General features: G+C 35.0%; 1 protein-coding gene and 1 pseudogene across 1 annotated transcript; both read left to right on the forward strand.

Moving 5' to 3' along the window:
• Positions 1–5,618: 5,618 nt before the first annotated feature.
• Positions 5,619–6,680, forward strand: LOC141679422 (uncharacterized). The gene is made up of 2 exons (XM_074485923.1): positions 5,619–5,996; positions 6,105–6,680. The coding sequence occupies exons 1-2, from the start codon at positions 5,619–5,621 to the stop codon at positions 6,678–6,680; spliced, it is 954 nt and encodes a 317-aa protein (XP_074342024.1).
• Positions 6,681–7,002: 322 nt separating this feature from the next.
• Positions 7,003–13,323, forward strand: LOC141678531 (geraniol 8-hydroxylase-like; annotated as a pseudogene).
• The last annotated feature ends 10,515 nt before the right edge of the window (positions 13,324–23,838 follow it).

A 23,838-nucleotide genomic window follows, 5' to 3' on the forward strand; every position in this document is an offset into this window, starting at 1 on the left:
CTGAACACCCATTTTGTGCCAACAATGGACCTGTTCTTTGGTCTTGGCACTAGGGTCTAGACTTTATTTCTTTCAAATTCATTTAACTCTTCCTGCATTGCTTGCACCTAATCAGCATCTTGAAGAGCTTCTTCCACTTTCTTTGGTTCAGTCTGAGATAGAAAGGAATGATAGAGACATTCATTTGTTGTTGTTGTTGTTGTTGTTCTAGTTCTGACACATGCTTCAGGATCTCCAATTATTAAGTCAGGTGTGTGTGATTTAGTCCACTTCCTTGCAGATGGAAGTTGATCTCTAGAACTGGATCCTCCCCCATGATCCATGTTGTCTCCATCAGCATTTTCTGATGCTACCCATGAAGTTATGCTCTCTGAAGTTCAGAATTTGAGTTGGATCCTTCAGGAATTGAAGAATCAGAGTTTCCAGAATTATCAGAATTTGTCTCATAAGAACTTGATGAATCAGAACTTGAAAAGCCAGTGACAGGTTTTGATATTTTTTGAGAGTCTTGAGATGTGGTATGATCATCAGCTTGCTCCCCCTGAATAGGTGCATTTTCCTTTGGAGCAGTTACCACAGTTTCAATGACATCAGAATTTAAAACCGTCAGAACTTACAGGATCAGGATTTAGGTCATCAGAATTTACAGAATCAAAATTTAAATCTTCATTTTCAAATCTCAGCTGATCATGATCATTGAAATCTTCAAGTCCAGTAATCTTTTTATCATCAAAAGATACATTGATAGATTCCATGACAACCCTTGTTCTTAAATTGTAGACTCTGAAGGCTTTTGTGGAAAGTGGATATCTAACAAAAATTCCTTCATCAGCTTTTAGATCAAATTTTGACAGCTGTTCAGGATGAGTCTTAAGAATAAAACATTTGCATCCAAATACATGAAAATATTTCAGATTTGGCTTCTTTTTCTTCACCATCTCATATGGTGTTTTTCCATGCTTGTTTGTGAGTGTAGCATTCTGTGTAAATAAAGCAGTCTGCACAGCTTCAGCCCAAAAGTAGGTTGGTAGCTTTGCTTCATCAAGCATAGTTCATGCAGCTTCAATAAGAGTCTTGTTCTTTCTTTCTACAACTCCATTCTGCTGTGGAGTTCCAGGTGCAGAAAATTCCTACTTTATTCCATGCTCTTTGCAGAACTCTTCCATGATTGAATTCTTGAACTCAGTGTCATTATCACTTCTTATAACCTTAACAGAATCTTTGACTAACTTATCCAGTTGTCTGACATGATCAGTTAGAGTATAAGCAGTTTCATTCTTCTTGTGCAAGAAATACACCCAAGTATATCTTGTGAACTCATCCACTATAACCATAACATATTTCTTCTTTGCAATAGACATGACATTGACTGGACAAAATAAAACAACATGCAGTAAGTGATAAGGCTCAAGAATTGAGGATTCAGTTTTGCTCTTGAATGAAGATTTTCTTTGTTTTACCTTTTGACATGACTCACAAAGACCATCAGGAGCAAATACTGATTTTGGCAGTCCTCTCACAAGATCTTTCTTTACTATCTCATTTATGTTATTAAAATTTAAATGAGAGAGTCTCTTGTGCCAATTCCAGCTTTCTTCAATTGATGCTCTGCTTAACAGACAGATTGCGGAACCATCAGAACTTGTTGAAAGTCTGGCTTCATATATGTTACCATGTCTGTAACCTTTCAGAACCACTTTGCCTGTAGAATTACTTACAACTTCACAGTGTTCTTCAAAGAAATCCACATGATAACCTCTATCACAGATTTGACTCACACTTAGCAGATTATGTTTAAGTCCCGAGACTAGAGCTACTGATTCAATTATGATATTCCCAAGATTGATATTGCCAAATCCCAGAGTCTTTCGCATGTTGTCATCTCCATAAGAAACTCCTGGCCAGCTTTCTCCACACAGTCTGATAGCAGGGCTTTATTTCCAGTCATATGTCCTGAACATCCACTGTCCAGAACTAGGATGTTTTTACTGTTGCCCTGCAATCACAAAGACCACTATTGGTTAGTTTTAAGGACCCAGACTTGCTTGGATCCTTTGGCCTTTTTAAGTTTGTTATCACTTGCAGCGGATTTAGATTCAGAGTTTATGCTAACATGCTTTTTATCAGACTTTATATCAGATTTTGCATCAGAATTTACACTAGAAGGAACTACACTAACTTTCTTTAAAGAAGGTTTTATTTGATAATAATCATAGTACAAACTAGGATATTCCTTACAAGTATAAATAGAATTCCATAAACTACCACAATGAAAACAAGGATTTTGTGGTTTAAACATAACAGAATGACTCTTAACTCCTGATCTAGGAGGTAAAGAGTTTATATCTTTATTTTTCCTGCAAAAAGAAGCAAGATGGTTAGAGTTTCCACAATTATATCATTTCTTTCTAGGAGCATTAGGAACAAACATATAATTATTGCTTTTATTCACACCTTCCTTTTTATTCCTATTTTTCCTAGCTTCTTTGATCTGGTTTACATTTTTAATCTCTTTCAGCTTATACTTAAGCTGCTTTTGTGTCATTAAGCCAACATTTACCATAGTTGGTTTATCCTGTTTTAATTTGTCAGAAGTTGACTTTTCTTTGACTTCTGTTTTAGAATCATTCATCTTTTCAGATTTTGACACATCAGTTTTTGCAACAAATTTAACAGGATTTACCTTTGGCTTTTCAGCTTTCTTGGTAAAGTTTGGTTTAGATGACACAATTTCCTTTTCTTCTTTATCATCTAGGTAACCTAGTCCTTCTTTCCAATTTCCATTTTCTAAGATTTTCTGAGTTGTTCTTCCAGAGTTAGTCCTAGTTTTGATTATCTCCTTTTCCTTTTCCTTTTCCAGTTCAGATTTAAGAGATTTATTCAATTTTAGCAATTCATCTCTAACATACAAAGCCTCATCTCTTTCTTTCTGAGTTTGATGGAATATAACTAACTCTTTTTCTAAGTAGTCATTTCTCTTTTTAAGAGCAAGACTTTAACATTTAATCTTTCATTTTCTAAAGTCTGATCTCTAAAACTAATGAACATGGTTTTCAGATATAATCTTAGCTCAGAAATATCATCAGTATGAAAATCAAGAGTTGAATGAGGTACCTTCAATTCAGCAGTTCCAGAACTGCTATCAGCATTTGCCATCAAGGCATAGTTCACCTCTTCTTCAGAATCTGAAGTGTCTGCCTAGTTTTTCTTCTTTGTGATAAGTGTCTGTCCTTTATCACCTTTTCCTTTCTTGCAATCAGGAGAGATATGGCCTCTTTCACCATAATTGTAGCATTTGACATTTGAGTTGTCTCCTCTGTCAGACTTTCCTCCTTTACCTTCAGACTTTCTGAACCCTTTCTTTTCAGAACTTTCACCTTTTTTGGAAAACTTTTTACCCTTTCTGAATTTCTTGTAGGCTATCTTTGTAATACCCTTCACCATAAGAGCACACAGTTGCATCATCTCTGCATCAACATCTACTTCAGATAAATTTTCAGATTCTGAATCATCATCATCAGAATATGATGACTCTGAATCAGACTGTATAATGAGAGCCTTTCCTTTGCCCCTCTTTGAGACAACCACTTTAGGAGATTCCTCCTCAGCTTTAAGTGCATCTGTCTTTGACTTTCTTCCATGCCTTTTTCTCCTTTGATCCATCTCAAGTTCATGAGTCTTGAGCATACCATAGATTTCATCAAGAGTAGTTTTAGCAAGGTCAAAGTTGCCTCTTATGGTAGTAGACTTCAAATCCCAATTTTTAGGAAGAGCTAAAAGGAATTTTAGATTAGAATCTTCAAGATCATATTCCTTGTCCACCAGTGACAGATCATTCAAGAGTTTGGCAAACCTGTCATATAAATCAGTTAATGACTCATCAGCTTTTGAGTCAAAGTGCTCATACTATTGTGTGAGTATAGTCTTCATGTTCTTTTTGATGGCTTCAGTTCCCTGACATCTTGTCTCCAAAGCATCCCATATTTCCTTTGCAGTATTGCATCCAATTACCCTGTTTGACATGACATTATCAATTGCACTATGAAGCAGATGCATTACCTTTGCATCCTTGACAATAGATGAGATGTCTTCAGGTGTGTAATCACTTTTCTCCTTTGGTATCATCTTTGTTGGTTGATCAGCAACTGCAACAGAGAGCTTGGTAGGCTTATATGGTCCATCATTAATTCTATCAAGGTATTTTGGATTTGTGGCTTCGAAAAACATGGTCATCTTTACCTTCCATATAGGATATTCAGATGCTCTCAGTATGGGAACCATAATACTCTCATATCGACTGTGGGTTTGATTGTTTTGAGTATCTTGAGTTTTGGTGGGCTTAGGTGGAGTTTGTGTTTCTTCAGACATGATTGTAAACTGGATCTCACTGTTTGTATATTAACAGAGAGGCTCTGATACCACTTGTGAGGTCACACAATACTATAGAAGGGGGTTGAATATAGTGTTTATACAATCAAATCGATTTAGAACACAAGTATGTAACAATAATCAAGTTTATTCAATATAATAAGCTTTGTTACAAAGTAGGTTAAACTACTCTCTCAGTGATGAACAATATCACCAAGAGTTGCTAGGTTACAATAAATAATGTTCTCGTGAATGATAACACATATAGTGTAAACCCTAAGTTGTGTTTATATAGTACACAGTTACAAGATATCTTCTAACTGATATGAAATATAATTCTGTCTCCTAAAATATATCAATCAGATATTATCGTCTACAAGTCTTCTAGCTGTCCAACTCTTCATGCATATCTTCCTTTGTTTTAGTCATGATCCTCTCCTGTAAATCAGCTGCATTCCTTAACTGAAGTACCCACACTTAAGTCCTGATATAAAGCCTAACGGCCTTAAGTTCTGATATAAGTTCTGACTTCAGTAAGTTCTGATTTCCAGTAAGTACTGATAAGTCCTGATATTAAGTTCTGAAACTAAACATAAATCAGATTAGACATGATATCTCAAATATATCTAACATAGTATATAGAAATGAGTTATTTAATCAAGTCTCAAAGCATTATATTTTATAAATATATTAAAATAAATATCAAATTAAATATAGAGTAAGACACACTTCGTGTAAATAAGTAAGCTCTAACTCAACACTTAATGTTATCAACAATCAAACAAATGTGTCTCTAACTCAAGTGGTTGATATGATAAATTTACAAATAGTTGAGCTGGCTTTGATTCCCATCCAAAATAATAATTTTTAATATTTAATAAAATATAGGGGCAAAATAGTAATTATGAATAAAATGCTTCCCGAAAAACTTGATATTGCAGTATTATATATATAATATATAGATTATATCATATACCTATTTTTGATATTGCATTATTTATTTGATATACTTTTTTTGTCAGGTTATTATTATTATTTTTTCTTTTGACAAATATAGTTTATATTTTTAAAAACGAGTATTTGTTTTCATAAATTATCGGGATGAATGAGAATCGGTCTCAGGTCCTAAGACGATAAAGTATAAACTCTTGACTACGCTATTCAACCGTCTTAATCAGGTTTTATTTGATATCATTAGAGTTGAATAGTTTTACCCGGTGTTCTATAAAACATGAATCAAAATTATTGATATGAACATTTTGTTAATGATTAATCTGCAAGGCGACAAAAATGACAATAACACAGCAGATAATTCTGGTTTCTGGAGAAAGATATGGAATTTGAAAATACCTCCCAAGATCAAAAGTTTTTCATGGCGAGCCTCAACTAATTGTTTGCCAACGAGAGACACGCTTCTTACCAAAAGGGTCCCAGTTATCATCACTTGTCCTGTATGCAATGATTACCCTGAATCATGCTTGCACATTTTTACTCAATGTGCTTATGTAGAATCAGTATGGGGAAAGTTAGACATTTCTTTTGACATGGACAATATCAATTATTTTTCAGAATGGTTAGATTGGGTGTTTCAACATTACAACAAAGAGAAGGTTCTTGACATTGTCATGGTCTGCTGGATTCTATGGAAAAACAGAAACGATGTCATATGGAATCAACGAAGCTTAAATATTTCCACCGTGGTAGAATTTGCTTTATCGTTACTTAACCAATGAAAGGGTGTTCAAGATCGAACTTTTGATCGTTCTCTGGGTTATATATCAGCAGAGGATGGAGATGAACACTGGACCTTACCACCTGCAAATAGCGTTAAGATTAATACAGATGTTGCCATCTTCGAGGAAAATTCAAACTTCAGTTTTGCCTTTGTAGTTAGAGACCACAGAGGAAGTCTCATTGAAGTAAGGACTCGGTGCTTGAGAGGTAGTCCAAACCCAGATTTGGCAGAAGCTTTGGGCATTCGAGAAGCCCTAAGCTGGATAAAAAACGAAGATCAACACGATGTCATCTTAGAATCAGATTGCTTGCAGAATGTTCAGGTGCAGAATGTTCAGGCAATTCGTAGTTCTTTCACATGTTTATCATACTTGGGAAGAGTTATTAAAGATTGTCGTGAACTTCTAGTAAGTTTGAGTGAGAAAAACGTTAAGTTTAAGTTTGTGAAGCGATCTGTGAACAAAGTTGCTCATTTCTTGGCGCGACAAAATTGTTCCCTAGCTGATCGTATCTGGAGAATGGGGGATGTCCACTCCGATTTTCAATATGTTTTGTCGAATGATTTGATAATTCAATAAAATTTCAACTTTTTTCTGGCAAAAAAAAATAAAAAAATTATTATAGTCAAAAGCTGATTTTCGGAAAAGTGTTTTTGACCTAAAAGCTGCTCTTAGATAAAGTAAGTCCACCCATGTTTTTAGAGAAAACGGCTTTTCAGCTTTTGGGGGAAGCGGGTGCTGATTTCACCGTCAAACCTTACAAAAAATATTATTATTTTTAATTTTTTGCGTCAAAATATATACTGGCATATCAAAAAAATTACCAAATATTCGTCTAATTTTTATGATAATACCTTTTTTACAGTTTTTCCTAACTGTATAACAATTTTTAGGGGCAATACAAAAAAGAGCGTCACTCTGCTTGATTGGAGCAGGTCCATTTGGGTTGCCTGTATAATAGGGTTACACAGCCGTTTCTTGCATTTCTCATCAAACCCTAAATCTGATTCATCTACAACCTCCTTTTACCCCGGGTCAAATTAGTAAAATACACCACATCTTCACTCTCGTTGTTACCAAGTGCTCTCACAAAATTTGTCAACCCTGTCATTTGCTCAACAATGCGCTCTACCTGTTTGACAAAATGTTTCAAACGGAAGACCAGTAGTTCATTTTAGATTTTGTTCGACACTGCTCTGAAATGCTACTTTCAACTGAATCTACTTGGCTTGTTTTTAGTACTATCTTCTTTAGACGTCGTTGTGAAATGACTTTACCTCCAGGGTTAGTTTGGACTTTGCAAAACTGGGAACATGACAAGAAGAGTGCATAGTGCATCAGTACATGGTGTAACTTGGACTACGTATCCTTTCATTTTGGATACAAGCAAAGGGCGAATAACACCATAACATTATTCTTAACACCCTCTATTAGATACAAGCAGAAGGCAAGTAACACCAATATTTGTATCTTGTGCAGATCCTCGTTCTCTTTTTTTGTTCATTAATTCCGGGGTAAACACTCGAGGAGTGCCCATTGTAGGACAATTGTAAACACATTGTATGTATTTTTTGATTGAAATATACTATAGACTTGTTATGAGAAACATTTCAGTGATAGCAACTTGATGAATTGTCTGTTTTTTTTTTTTATATTTATTAGAATGAGTTTTATTGCTATGAAGTAATCTTCTTGTTGTTTTAAACATATGAGCCTGATGTGTTATGACATTAGAGCAGATGTCGAACAGTTTACATGATAATTTAGCAAGATTTTGGATCAACTTTACTTGTAACTTTTAATATCACATAAATAGTTGGTTAGGTGAACTCTCTTCATATGATTTTTCATTGGCTCGACTAGGTACATTAGCAGAGGTTAAGGTAAGAAATTATGACTATTTGGGATGTGATAACTCATACAGGTCTCTAAATTTGTTTATATTATATGAGATCCTTTTTAAATGGACTTTACTACCTTCTGCTAGCATTGGTACTAGTCATAACTCATATTTATGGTATATCATATATGAGCAGTGTGTTGAAGAAACTATGCGAGTAAGTTAGCCTACTTCAGAGAATATAATGTACTCCTCGGATTTGTACAAGTTAACATGCATTTTTATTAAAAATTCTGAAGTTATCTTTTTTAACAGAATTGCGGCATAACAGTGAGATTCTAATCACAAACTTAAAGAGATGTGGAACTGTTGTAATGGGATGAGTCTCGTAACTGATGACTGATGAGTTACTATTGGATTAGACCATTGAGATTTGTTTTTGAGCAACGTAGATCTGTAATTGCAGTTCGTCATGGGTCGGGTACTCTCGTGTTCGTGTACTCAAAATAAACACAAAAACTATTTTTCTTTTGTCGTGTATGAATTGTTGGGTCTACTACTCAAGACATCGTCAATTGCAAACATTACAAATTTTAACTATGTCCATACCTTGCAGCCCTGGCTAAGTCATAGACAAAGCTGTGCTACACCAAAAGCAAATAGGAGCACCCTTATAAAGTTTTTGCTGCCTACCAATAGCTTGATGACATGCCTCACAGAACTTGTAAGTCATCTAGAACACTTGTTGCTGATAGTGTATGTGCTAAAAAGTTCGATGACATGCCTCACAGAACTTGTACGTCATCTAGAACACTTGTTGCTACTAGTGTATATGCTAGGAAATTTGATATACTAAAAACTGTTTAGTGAATTATCTTAGAAATTTAACTGAAGGAAGACACAGTATTGCATACTTGTTAAATCTTATTGTGAGTCATTTAGTAAAAAACAAAAAATTTATTATGAGCCGAATTTTCTTGCTTGGCTTCAAATGTGATTGAAAAAATGGTGAGGAATAGGATAGGACCGAATTTTGTTAATCTTTAAGATCTGTGTGCGAACATATATAGATGTCAGGTTCTTCTATACTAACATCATATTCTGATAATGTAAGTATGTAACTGCTGTTTATTTGGAAATTTAATATTAGTAATTGCGCGATCTATGTTGTTATTTTGTCCATTTCTGCTAATTTTTCTTTTTCCATTACTTATGGCTATGAAGCGGGGGCACTGGTCTGGTGAGAATGAAGGAACAACAGTATTTTATCATTTATTGATAAATGGTTTTATAGCTGTAGCTTGAAATTATATTGTATATTTGTAGAGCTATAGTCTGTATAGATATTCGCTTGCCTCTTCCACTTGGCCTAGAATAGTTTAGCGTATTTGAAGGAAATTTTCTGTAAAAGCTCCTATTATGATTCAATACAATTAATCCATTAAGTGGTTTTTGTCTCTCTAATTTATTATTTAATGGGAATATGCATTTGTCCTACCCCTCTGGAAGTTTGGAAATTTTTTGAGTCTATGGTGTTATTCTACTAATTCTTTTTACCGCTCTATTTTATGGCCGTAGATTTAACGTGAAACTCAATAAGTCTGTGCATAAAACAAAGGACTGCCGATGGTATATTAAGCAATTAGTTTGGAAATGAGACATATCACATATTTCATTCAACTATATAGTATGTAAGCATATTCTGTTAATTTTTCTACAATTTAGATACTTGTTTTTTATGTGTTGGAGCTTGAAATCTTATGACTAACTTCAGACACTTGTTTTTATGTGTTAGAGCTTGAAATCTAATGACTAATTTCTGGTACTGACACAATGGGTGATTAGGGTTTAGAAGCTGTTGGATCTTGCTAACATTTGCTTGAGGAACTAAAAATCTTACCTGCTGGTTCCTTTGTCCAGGTCAGGATATGGATTATGGGATAATTGAATCAGGGCTTGTTGCTTTATCAGATGGATGCCGAAGACTTTGTGTATTCTTTACCTGTACATGCAAATGACTAAAAATGTTGTTGCATTTATTGTTCAGAAGTTTCCTGATTTACTCGCTTTCACCTCTGCATGATGATTACATGCTAGCCAGATTACAGAACTAGTGAAATAATGGATGAGGCATTTGATGCTGTGGCAAAACATTTGCGCTAACCTTGAGAGACTTTTTTATATTAGGACTATTGACGAACTTGACCTTTGAATATATGGGAAAGTTTTAATATGCCAAAAATTTGGAAATACTTTCTGTCGTTTTTGATGAAAGAAGTGATCTGGAAATGCAGTTAGAGTTGGAGGCCAGTCTAAAGCTGAGGAAGGTTGAAATATGAGATTGCCTTTATGGAGATGCAGCATCTCTTTCAGGTACGTATAAAAAGTATAAATCTACGATCTCTGTGGATGTCAACCTGTATTTTGACAAAGAATTGTTAGCAACTGAATTTGAGGTAATAAAAGATGAAGAGATTGATAAGGAGGCCAATAAAGTTTATGCTATAAGCTTATCTTTCTTTAGCAGGTTGTGAAAGTGATGCACCACCTTTTGCACTCTCTCTGAACTGTTGAATAATATTTTTGGTAACTCGTCAAGGAATATTTCTAGCAAGGGATCAATGTAGTAGTATATTTCCAATTCCTATAACTTTGGTCCGTTTCAGCCAATTGGAGGCGATAACTTTACAAACAATGTCCGTATATTCAGTGTTGTAGAACAAGCGCAGTGAAGGTATGGCTTCAAGCTAGCCAAGTTAATGCTGTTCTGTTTATGATTGTTTTTTACATTATATTTCTGGTTTTGTGGTAGAATAAACTAAGGGAATTTAATTTCTAAAGTTGGAATGCATGTTAAGGTTCATCCAAAACAAAGATATTGTTGGTTTGGTTCTCTTATTTGTTGATGCAGAGACAACTTTAGGTTTGAAAATTTTAAATCTAATTGTAAAAAAAAAGCTTTATTATGGTATTTAAAGAAATTATAAATTGCAAGTCAGGCCAGTTTAACTTCAACATAATAAGATATGGACGAACAATTTTTGTAATGTATCTCTTGGCCATCAAGGAGAAAATTGCAAACTGCTGAGTCTGATTGCATATATGCAGTGAATTTTTTTATCAGGCCATATAGTGAGAATGCTTTTAAATTCTGATTTGTTGCTTTCCTAGAATCCTCTATCAAAACCAAGTGCACACTCCAATGGAGTGGCTAAACAGATGGCTGCTAATTTAGGTCGCAGCCCCTAAATAAATCAAGTTTATATACACTTCATATTTCAAATTATTTTATTATTTCTCTCTATTTGTTCTATCACAAATTTTAAAGTCATCTTCTTATTAATATACTGTAGTGTTCTCCACTAATTTTGCAAAATTAGTTTTAAAATTCTAATTTCTTATATATTAGCAAGTGTCGGAATATATTTAGGTAAATTATTGCTAATTGAATTCGAACCATGCAGACATATGATCTATATATAGCAGACATTAGAACTACTGCATGCATGTACCTCAAGATTACTAACTTAGTAAAGCTTAAACAAAGCAAGTTTGAGCAAAATGGACCTGATAACCATTGTATTCTCTCTGATTCTTGCTTTTGCTTTCTTCAAGACTCTGTTTTTATTTTTAAACAGAGGCAAAAAACTTTCACCAGGACCATTCCAGTTACCTATCATTGGCAATTTAACCAAGATTGGGAAGCTGCCTCATCAATCCCTCGCGCAGCTTGCTCATATTTACGGTCCAATCATGCATCTGAAACTCGGAAGCATAACCACAATAGTCATTTCTTCAGCGACTATAGCTCAAGAAGTCTGTCAGAAGCAAGACATTGCTTTCTCTAGCAGGTTCATTCAGGATTCTCTCTGCGCTTGTGATCATTCCAAATATTTGTTAGCATGGTTATTTATCGGTCCTGGGTGGAAAAATCTCAGGAAAATTGTAACTACTAATATATTCTCAGTTAACAAGCTTAATGCAAATCAGCATTTACGTAGTTGAAAAGTGAATGAGCCTATTGGATATGTGGAAAAGTGTAGCCAAACTGGAGAGGCGATAGATATTGGTCTTGGTCGAGCTGCTTTTAGGACTTCCCTAAATCTTTTATCCTACACTGATTTTTTTTAAGGATATGGTTAACCCTTATGAGGATTCTGCTCAAGAGTTCAGAGACTTGGTATGGGGTATTATGTTTGAAATAGGTAGTCCTAGTATGTCTGATTTCTTTCCTGTGCTTAAAAGGCTGGAGTTACAAGGTGTAAAACGTAGAATTATCCGTCATTTTACTGATTTGTTAAAGATGTTAGAAGGCTTGATAAGTGAGAGATTGGAATTGAATAGGTCAGGCATTTATGTAGAGAATACGGTTGCGCTTGATGAATTGATCAAGGTCTGTCAAGAGAATCCTGATTATGAGATTGACACAACTCAAATGGCACACCTCTTCGTGGTATGTTAACTCTTTGCATCCTATTATTGCACAAGTGAATTAATGTTTATGATTTGTTAGTTAGTAAACACATCCCACATGTCAGACAGAAGTTTGTTTTTCTATTGAAACCAGTGTTACTTAAATTACGTATAGAATAGTAATGTTTAACTGATGAGACTTAAATCTTTGGTTCCCAGAGGATTTCGGGGGTTCAATTTTGTAAGACTTGATGCTAATCGAGTGGCTCATTGTACAGCTAAATTAGCTACATCTAAGAGAGCTTATGCTATTTGGAGTAGGAATATTTCTTTGTTGCGTGTTCCGGTTATATTGCGGACTTGCCAACTCCTGTGTAGTGTTTTTAGTTGAATGGTATGCTTTCCTTGCAAAAGAAATTAAAAAACTGATAAGACTTAAACTTGAAAACCAACCACATGCAGGACGTATTTGGTGCAGGAACTGATACAACATGGAGCACGTTGGAGTGGTGCATGGCAGAGGTAATGAAAAGCACAGAAACAATGGTGAAGGCGAAAGCTGAGCTAATCCATGTACTGGGACATGGCAAGATGCTAGAAGAGGCAGACATTCATCAATTGCCTTACTTGCGATGTATTGTGATCACCCCTTCCTTTACTGTTACCACGCCAAATAAATGAGGAAGCTAAAGTAAATGGCTACACTATTCCAAAGAACTCACAAGTTATAATCAATGCGTGGGCAGTTGGACGTGATCCAGTTTCATGGATAAATCCCCTGCCATTTCACCCAGAAAGATTTATAAACTATAATGGATCGACTTGGTAGTATTTAGTTAGTTTCATGGGCTGACTTTTCTTATAGACTATGATGGATTGACTTGATAGTATTATTATACTAGCCTGTAATCCGTGCATCGTGCGCGATGCACGACATAGTTAGTGATAGCTTGTTTATTGTTTCGGGTATTGTCCGTAGGGAATGTCTATTTTTTAATTGTCTTGTTGTCTCCTTCTCTCCCTTTGGTTTCCCTATGATTAGCCAGCTGTCCCCTAGGTTAACAGGGGGTGACTGTTAAAGCCTATCTGACACGTGGAAGGTAGGAAGAGGGGAAGGGGATGACAACGTATACTTATGAATGACACGTGTAAGGTTTAGAGGATTAGATTGAGATGTGGGGCCAAATGCCTACAGAGGCGGAGCTTTCGGTTATATCTTCTCGTCGTTTATAGTTTGCAGATATTTTGACTTACGGGAATCTGAAGGTGCACCATGCCTACGGTAGACGTAGGTGCTTTATTATGTAATGTGCACCATGCCTACGGTAGACGTAGGTCCTTTATTATGTAATGGGTTTTATGGAACCAAGTGGAGGTAGGAGAGTCACATTTTCATTAAGGATCCTACGGTCACAACCGTAGGGAAACCATAAATCTTATGCCATCAGTTAGTCTATGCGAATTTTATATACGTTTTTCTTTTAATAAAAATTAGATTTATGTACTTTTATCGATTTATATTATATTAGTTGGTAACCCGTGCGAAACACGGGTCTGAAATTAAAAATAATATTATCTCATTATTATTTGTATAAAACTGAAACTCATAATCCGTACAAAATACAATTCTAAATGTAATATATAGAATGTTGTTAAAATACGTAATACGTAGTTAAAAAAATCGAAATTAAGTGTAACTCTAAATTTTCACCATATAGTTCTACCTATGCATGCACCAAATATTTACTTATATAAATCTGACATGTTAACTTACTAAAATAATAGTAAACGACGCTTGGATGTTTAGTAACAAATTAAATTGAAGAAAAATTAAAATTTACGGAGAGTAGAAGTTAATTTTTGTCGGTTGATATGTTATTACATAAATTTTTAAAATAGTTGTATAATTTTTAGTGGGTACCAATATTTAGAACCTAAACATGGTTTTCTTATTAGTATAAATAGTTGATAACCCGCATGAAACACGGGCCCAAGATAAAAAATATCGAATTAATATTTGGAGAGAATTATTCATAATCCGTGTGAAACACGAATTAAAATTAATATATTAATATCCATATTAAATTGGTACTTGCAAAAAATAGTTATGTGGGTAGCGGCTGCGGGTTACATACGATATAAAAAAAATATTTATGTGGTTAAAAAAAATTGAATCAGTTATGAAATTTTCCACTATAATTCTAGCTTTGCATTGTTTTACTGGATATAGAAATCTAACATATTAGTTTTATTTTTGTAAAACGAATTATATCTTTATCTTATGAACCAAACATATGTTCTTTAAATAATTTAATATTAATTAATATAATTTGATAATTATCTTATAATTAGCCTTTTGGAAAGTTTATTTAATATTACTTAATTATCGATAAAAATTATACAAATTAAAAGTAAATAAATGTTATTAAACTTCATTTAATATTACTTAATATAATCTAAATACAACCCATAAATTTGTTACAGTTAAAATATGTTTTTTATTTTAAAATAAATAAACGTTGTAATAGACAGTAACAAATAACATCGTTAAATCAATAATTTTCAGTTTAAAAGTTAATAAATGTTACCAAAGTCATTTGCTATTACTTTAATATTTTTAAAATAATACTATAGAAAATAAAGTTTACAGAGAATAGAAGTCAATTCGTGTTAATAGTTTACTTTGTAGTTATTAGTTTTTCAAAATAAAAGTAAATATATGTTATTTTACTTAATTTAACGTAACTTAATAAATTTTAAATATAATTTATAAATAAATAAAGTTTACAGAGAATATAAGTCAATTCGTGTTAGTAGTCTACTTAGTAGTTTGTAGTTTTTCTAAAATTAAAAATAAATATTAGTTATTTTACTTAATTTAACGTAATTTAATAAATTTTAATATAGTTTACAAATTGTTTAAAAATATATTTCTATTTATAAAGTAAATAGACGATTGGATGAACACTAACTAAAAAGATTTTTTTTTATAAATAATAGAAGTGGATTTGTGTTAAAATCAACTTATGATTTGGCTTATGTCAAGGTAAGTACCAAAATTTGGTACTTTGGAATGTTAGTACTAAATTATACATAGTTTCGCTTATTAATAAAAAGTATAGATTATCATATTAATTATCATGAAAACAACTTGTACAAAATAATTTTAAAATAAAATAAGAAAGGTCTAATAATTTTTTGGATAGAAATAGTAATTACCATATTATTAACTGCTCATTTAATATGGTACTCTATATGATGTCAGCGCAAATAGTCAAGCCACAGCCGTTTCTTCCCTTCCAACTGCTTCAGCACCAATTGCCTGCCTATATAAGGGTTGCTTCTTCTGCATCATGGTCAAAACTGAGAGCCCATACTAATGCTGTTTCAGCCCTTTAGTCTGTCATTTTGCATAATTATAAATGTGAGTTGATAGGTTAAATAAAGCCAATACAGAATCCTTTTGTCCTCTTTGTGTCCCCTCGGTCAGGAGCCATGTTGCACCATCTTCTTGTGCTATTCTAATTACCAAACAAACCTAAGGGTGATGTACAGTTCTTTATAATTTGTTGTCTGTGCAAAATCACTGGACAGCTTCAAAAAAAATTATTTATTCATCATTAAATCAATAGAGGAATGTTTAAGCGTTATATCCGAATATTTATATGGGCTCTAAACAGGCCCATAACAAGAATTGTTATTGTTATTGGGCTAAAATACTTGATTTCGAAAATAAAGTTGAACTCTCGTACCGGTATATTGACCAGAAACCATGTATCGCTATGTTGATCAAGACCTCACTAGCTAACACATGGGGATATATCAATAACATGAGTCGTACCATTATATTATCAGGTGCAGCAGGTTGCCTCCCCATCAACACCATGCCCCCATATCAACAAGAGGGGAGTCCTCACCTCATATTTTAAAGAGACTTGAAGAGACAAGTGGGAGTTCTTACTGATATGTCAACTGCACAGGAGATATAATTACAACAGTATATGACTACGTGGCCCTATTGGGGCACATTATGAAAATTTTGCGGGATTATTACGCTTGGAAGGGCCTCATCGAGGTCAGTACTACTTACATATTTCCGGGCCCACATCACATGACCAGACTCTAAGGGGTCGCATGTGAGGCCCCTAGGTGTTCTCGTGCCTCACCAATGAGATATCTTCACCTAATGACATGACAGCCTATTATAGCGTAATTGGGCTTGGACCATGGAATAATATGGGCTTTCTACGAACTATCCAACAGTCAACGAACCTGGGCTTTGATGGGCCGGGCCAAACCATATCCCGTCTAGATAACTTGTCCTCCAAGAATTACGTGTGGCTTGAAACCTTATAAAAGGGTACGTAGGCCTCTTGTTTACGGATGATCAATAGTCTGAAATAAGAGAGAAAAATATTTTTTCTCTGGCATTCTTTGAATCAAGGAACAAGATCAGCTACAACATTCATCAAAATCCATTCCGTGTTCTTTGCGTTCTTAGCAAAATAATCATATTTTGCTCCGTGATTTCAGCAAACCTCCAAAATATTGTTATACCAAATTCTCCCTATAACATCTGGCGCTAGAAGGAGGAGGTCTATCATCAATTGGGAGAAAGATGACTAATTTCAAACATCGCAAGGGCACGAACCAGAAGGTGGAGACAGAGTCGCTTGAAGGTCATCCTCCGAAGAGTCTTGAACGCCCCCTCGGCAAAAAGACTCTCAACGTGAAAATTCCTACTGCGAAGACCTTGATAATCGCAGGGCCTTCACATATCGGTTCCTCTAAGGGCCCAAACGACTTGGAGGACCCAAAGTCGATAGGTGGAGGGACACCTCTCACTCCCTCGACAGGAAATGGGGAGGTCCTCGGCTATTTGGAAAGAAGAGGGGCGCAATTGAAGGACATGGGTAAGCGAGTGGGAAAAGTGGAGCAGAGCCGTAGCGGCCTCATAAAGAAGAATAATAAGAGAGGAAGGAAGTTTGCAAATGGTGGTAGCACAAAGAAAATTTTAATTGATATTTCAATGAGGAGGCTAAAGGCGAGACCCAGGAAACATATGGGGATGAAGAAAAGAAAGGAGATGAGTCGCAAGGCCAAGCCTCATCTGAGCTTAGGCCAACCAATGTCTTTAATAGGATTGGTGTACAACTCACTAAAAATAATTTGAGGCTCAAACTGGAAAAAATGAAGGCTGAAAGGCAGAAAAGAGGACCGTCGAGTCACGACCATGGTTCAGAGCGACCCCCCTCTCATCGAGAAGGCGAGCGGTCCTCCCAACATGACCCGGAACGATCCGTGTCCAAGAAAAATGGCCTGTACACAATGAGGAGGGGCATTCCAGTACAACTATTAAGCCTCCCAGCAAGGCTCCTCCTAATGCAAGGATCGGAGATTTGAAGATTGAGGAACTAAAGAAGCTCATGGATAAGATGGATGCGGATAAAAATCTAATTAATACAATGGGAACATTCTCTCATTTTACTCAAGAAATCAGGACCGCTCTTTTGCCCCCAGGATTTTGAACTAATCCAGATTTGATATTCAAAGGGGACACTAACCCAGCTGCATACTTGATCCGCTTCAACACTGAAATGGAAGTATATCAGGTCTCACTCGAGGCCAGGTGCAGATTGTTCGCGGCCTCTCTTCGGGGTAGTGCTCAGCAGTGGTTCTCTAAATTAGGGGCTCACGTCACCATGGACTCATGGGAGCAGTTCGCCGATATTTTCATTAAGCAGTTCCAGTCTTCAATGCTCTATGCTCCCCCTGTAGCCACCTTGGACAATATAAGGTAGAGGGAGGGTGAAACGCTTCAAGATTACTTCATAATGTTTAATGCAGAAGTCCCTGTAATAACCCCAAAAAGTTTGAACTTTTTGTAACCCTTATGAATAGTGATTTTGCTGATTATGCTGAATAAGAAAACTTTTCATGTCACACTATGTAGGGGTTCTTTTATTGATATTCTAAGATCATATTAGTATTCCATAAAGTAAATAAGTGTATGTAAAGATCGTTAGAATCCAAATTCGAACACTTTGACTTTTCCCGAAAATCCACCGGATACCGAAAGAATTGAGTATAAGGTAATATGATTAAAAGGATTTAAATTCAAGGATTATAAGAGAGGATCATAAAAGGAATATAAAACATTGAGAAAGGTTTAGGGGAACCCGAGTAATAAGATCCCGGGTATGATCCCTCAAACGATAAATGAGAACGAAAGTTACGCGAACCGTATAACAGATAAGCGGTCATTAGCCAAGAAATTAGGGGTTAATTAAAGAGGTTAGTGGATGATGATTTCATCACACTACAAGGAGAAGACATGTGGCAATTGGATGACATAAGAATGATGACCTAAGCATGACAAAAGGAAGTGTGTTGTTGGTTGATTCTTGGCCATGCAAAAGTAACCATGGTAAATCCAAAAAAAATTAGCCAAGCCATAAACAAAGAAACAAAACAAATATCATCATACAAATACCTAGGCAATCAAGCAAGAAGCATTTCTTCTCCCCATTTTCATCTTTGCTCTCGGCTTTCAAGGAAAAAGCAAGGAAGAAAAATCCAAAGTCCAAGCTCCACTCAAGCATAAATTCCATGATTTGTTTTTATGGATTCTACATTTCATAACTTAGCTTTGGTATGATTTTAAGCTCTTGATTCAAATGGATTCATAGCTAATTAATTCACCAAAGATTAGGGTGAATAGTGTTTTCAAATTATAACTTTGTGTTTCTTGATTTCATTTGCAAGATCAAGGTTATATAAGGATAGATCAAGGTTCTTTGAGGCTCCCTAGTAACTTTCCACCCTCCAAGAAAGGTATAAATTTTCACACCCTTTAGTAATAAGTTTGAATGTTGAAGTTTTGAGATGGTTTGGATGGATGAGTAGTAATTTGAATGATAAGCATGATTTGAGCTTAATTGTTAAGTAGTTTAGTTGAAATTGGAGATGTTATAATATTTGATTGGATTGAGATCCTTGAGCTTATTTTGACTTAAATCAGTAGCCTATAAATGGATATGAAGTTGTTATTGATTGGTAGTTGGTTTGATGTGAATTAGTATAGTAAAAATTTGGGAATCGCTAAAGTATAACCGTCGTAATGTCCGATTTACCTTAGACTGCTTTTGTTCTTAACATCAGGACCCGTGAACTCACTGTTAGGTTTTTACCATTGCCATGATTAGATAGTTCATGTTACGAGCTTCGTTTTGATATGTGGTTCGCTTGAATCCGATGTACGGTTTAGGAGAAACGACCGTTTTAAGTAACGGCGTTTCGCGAACGAACCATTACCCCTCGCCTTACTTTAAAAACTTGGTTAAGGCCCTTAAATGACTAATTGGAGTATGAAACAATTATGTAAAGTGGATTAGGCAGTTGGTAGGGTATTCGCGAAAGAATCGCCTTAAAATTCTTAATGGTCAATTTATTAAAAATGGTGGAGCCGAAGGTACTCGAACGACTTATGTGATTCGTTAAGCGTAGAAGTGACCATAAGCGAACGTTAGGGTTCAATTGGTTAAAATCTAATTTCTTAAGCGACCGGGATTTAATTCCGACTTATGTTGTTGTTCATAGGTTATCAGACCCACTCTAAGCTTAAGTCTATCCGAGAACACTCAGGCAAGTTTTCTACCTGTTATACTGTTGTTGTGATGTATATATGTATATGCATTATCTTGTGATAGATGCATGATTGTTATTAGCAAAATCTTGCGATATATTGGAGCATGCTGATATGGTTTATATGCATGCCTGTTTCATAATATTGATATCTAATTGTTGATTCAAATACTTATAATTGCATAATACCTATGCTAGAGATAAGCAGTAGTTGCGTATACCCTTAGTATAGGGGATCCAAAGGCAAACATTTTCTAAAACCGGGAGTCGATGTTCCCGGGTATATTATATATATTTATATATATATAGATATAATTTTCAAAACTATTAATCGAATAAGGTTTATTCGATAACTTTATTTTTATTAATGAATATTACTTTGAATATTCATTCGAGGACTTATGACTCAGTTTATTTTATTTAAGGAATATTATCTTGAATATTCATTCGAGGACTTATGACTCTGTTTATTCTATTTAATGAATATTATTTTGAATATTCATTCGAGGACTTATGACTCCGCTTATTTACTAAATAATATTCTTTATTTTATTAAAGAATAATATTTCGATAATCAAACTTATTTTCGATTATTCAAATAAAGATAGTACTTTCGTATAAGTATATCTTTGGTTATTTAATATTCATTTCAAGTATGAGTTTTAAAACTTCTACTTCAATTATTTTTATAAAGATTATTCTTTATGGGAATATTATATAAATAATAATATTCAGAGATTTTCTAATATATTGGGACTGATTTATTTTATTAAATCAACATTACTCCAAACATTCTTAAAAATGTTTTCGAGTCTTCAAAATGATTTTTAAAAGTTAGGGCGAATCCCAAAACTCATTTTTTATATTTAAGATCCTCCTTTCGAAGGGGATTTAAATACTCGCTCAAAACCTGAGGGATCCGGCTCTGTGGTGTATTTTATATTCGCAACAAGGTTGCTGTTTTGATAAATGAATTGATTACTTACCCAACGTTCGGGAAGTAAGTCCATCTAATTGAGTCGGCATAAGCGACAGACCGGGGTACGGTCTATCAAAGTGTAAGTGACTGGGTGGCAGCCCATCAACGCGTAAGAGGCCGGATGGCGGTCCAACACAAGGTCCTAATGAGGCCAGGGTGATGACCGGTGGGGGATTCATCCATCTACTAGTAGAAAAGGTTACTTATTGGTATCTTTGCCTGATCAGCAAGATATCAGGTTTATGCCAAGGTTTTCTCCTTTCCAAATTCATTGGATATTACAACTCTATTTATAATTTTCATAACAGAGGTTTTCAAGAAGTGTATGAAATGTATATATATATAGGTGTATATATATATCGGGACTTAATGAAGTATCTCGTAACTTCATTATTGATAATGATATTTCAAGGATTGAATCTATTCAGATCTTATCTTGTAGTCTCATCTATGTGATGAACTTTTGAAACGGATTATACCTTGAACGGTGGTAGTTCAAGTAGTATTCGAAAAAGATATAAGTATATTGGAGTATCTCGTAACTTCACCTTTTCAACTTATATCTGGTTAATGATTATCTTATACATGACAAAGATTTTCAGAAAAACATTGAGACAAGGTTAGATATATGAGATCACCTTACAACGATATTTTTATACAGTTATAAACTGGAACTCTGCGTATATTATGCGTGGCAGAGGATTTCAAAGATTTTGAAAAGTATATATACATATATATTAAATATTTTGCGACTTGGTCGCATTAAGAGGTCAAACTTGGTCCAATTCTTCTTGACCAAGACTTTCATGAGTGCTATGAGAATGCTCATATATTGTTAATCTTTATACATATTATTTTGGTGGGCTTGTTGCTCACCCTTGCTTTCTTCTTTCATCACACAACAATAGATAGACAAGATGAACAGGATCAAACTCCCAATTCGTGAGCGGTGAGGAAACGTTCCGCAGTTTCCTGTAGGCGTTGATGCCGTTGTAGCTGAGGTAGGGACTACCTATAGGCTAGGCTTTCAACTCTTGATGTACCAGACTTATGTATATTTATGAATTGTAATAATGGTAAAGAATATGTAAATTATTCAGAATCCCTTTTTAAGGTGAAATGGTTTATAATTGTGGAATAAAATGACTTGTGTTATTTTGGTATTCATCTCTGAGACTATAACTTGTGGTGTGTGTGTATATTGTGGGGTCACAATACGCATTAGTTGGTGGACTGTTAAGATTAAGTATGGATAAGGGAAATGGAACTCGTGACAACCCGGATCCCCGACCCCGGATTTGGGGGTGTTACAGTCCCCCAAGTGAGAGATGTGAGTGAGGAAGCTGTCAATTTTTTTTTAATTGCTGGGCTTAGGAAATGAAAAAAATTCTGGAAACATATGCAGGCTCAAACCCCCCTCTACTCTTGCTGACTTTCATGCCCAAACAGAATCTTTCAAGTGGGTAGAAAAGTCTATGCAGGATTTGAAAAAGAGTGGAGGCAGCAACAGCAACAGTAAGGGAAGGGGAAGTAAGCAAAAGACGTCTTGGAGTCCCAAAAGAAATGGTAGGGGTCGTAGTGAGAGCCCTAGGAGGGACTGGAATACAAGGGATAGGTCCCCACAGTGAGGAAGGACGGGGGACAGGAGGGAGCCCACTTACACTCCCTTGGCGCTTCCATTGAACACATATATGTTGTAAATTCGAATAAAGGCATGTTCAAGAAGCCTCCTAAAATGAATAGATTTGGAACCAAAGACACCAAAAAATATTATGCTTTTCATGAGCAGACTAGGCATGAGACCGCAGATTGTTGGCAACTGAAGGAGCAAATAGAGGACCTGATTCGTAATGATAAGCTCACTGAATGGGTTGTGCGATAAGTAAAAAAGCACAGTGGAATAGAGGCCAACCCAGCAAAAATTCAGGCATTGATGAACATGAGGTCTCCTCGGAATGTCAAGGAGGTCCAAAGCCTCACAGGAAAGATAGCTGCCTTGAACCGTTTCATTTCTAAGTCATCTGAAAAGTGTCATGGGTTTTTCAAGGCTGTTAGATATATTTGATAATGTTATGGCTAATATGTCTTATGTTTAGCTTTCAGATCTTGTGTGAACATGATAGATCAGTACTTAACTGTTGATCAGTACTTATACTGGAAGTCAGGACTTAAGGATATCAGTACTTATATTATCAGGAGATAATCATCAGAAGATAGATATCAGAACTTAAGTGCTGAAGGACGATCAGATAAGGACAGTAGCTGATTAAAGGAAAGAAGATAGAGATAAAACATAAGAAGAGATATGCATGAAGAAGGAATTCCGTGAAGAATGGAATACTTGGAATAGAAGATATCTGATTGATATATTTTAGGAAGCAGAATTATATTCCATATCAATTAGCGATTATCTTGTAACTGTGTAGTATATAAACACAGGCATAGGGTTTACACTATAAGTGTTATCATTATCGAAGTTATTATTATATATAACCCTAGAAGCTCTCGTGATATTTGTTCATCACTGAGAGGTAACAGTTCCATATTGTAACAGAGTTTATTATTTCAATAAAGTTTGTTTTCTGTTACTCAAGTTCTTTAAGTTCGATTTGAGTGTACTATACACTGTATTCACCCCCTCTACAGTGTGTGTGTGACCTAAAAATTGGTATCAGAGCCTATCTGTTAACTTACATACAGTTAAAGATCCAAACACAATCATGTCCGGCACAGAAACTCCAACTAAGCCTACCACAACTGAGGAACCACCAAAGACACAAATTCAGAGTCGGTATGAGACCATCAGAGTTCCCATACTGAGACCATCTGAATATCCCATATGGAAGGTAAGGATGACCATG

This window comes from Apium graveolens, chromosome 8 (genome assembly GCF_009905375.1).
Source record: "Apium graveolens cultivar Ventura chromosome 8, ASM990537v1, whole genome shotgun sequence".
NCBI classification, from domain to species: Eukaryota; Viridiplantae; Streptophyta; class Magnoliopsida; order Apiales; family Apiaceae; genus Apium; species Apium graveolens.

Bases quoted from the DNA above. Each gene is read 5' to 3' on its own strand.
- LOC141679422 (XM_074485923.1), top strand. From the start codon at position 5,619: ATGAACATTTTGTTAATGATTAATCTGCAAGGCGACAAAAATGACAAT. The intron at 5,997-6,104 runs GTCTGCTGGATT...AACCAATGAAAG, and splicing joins AGGTTCTTGACATTGTCATG to GGTGTTCAAGATCGAACTTT.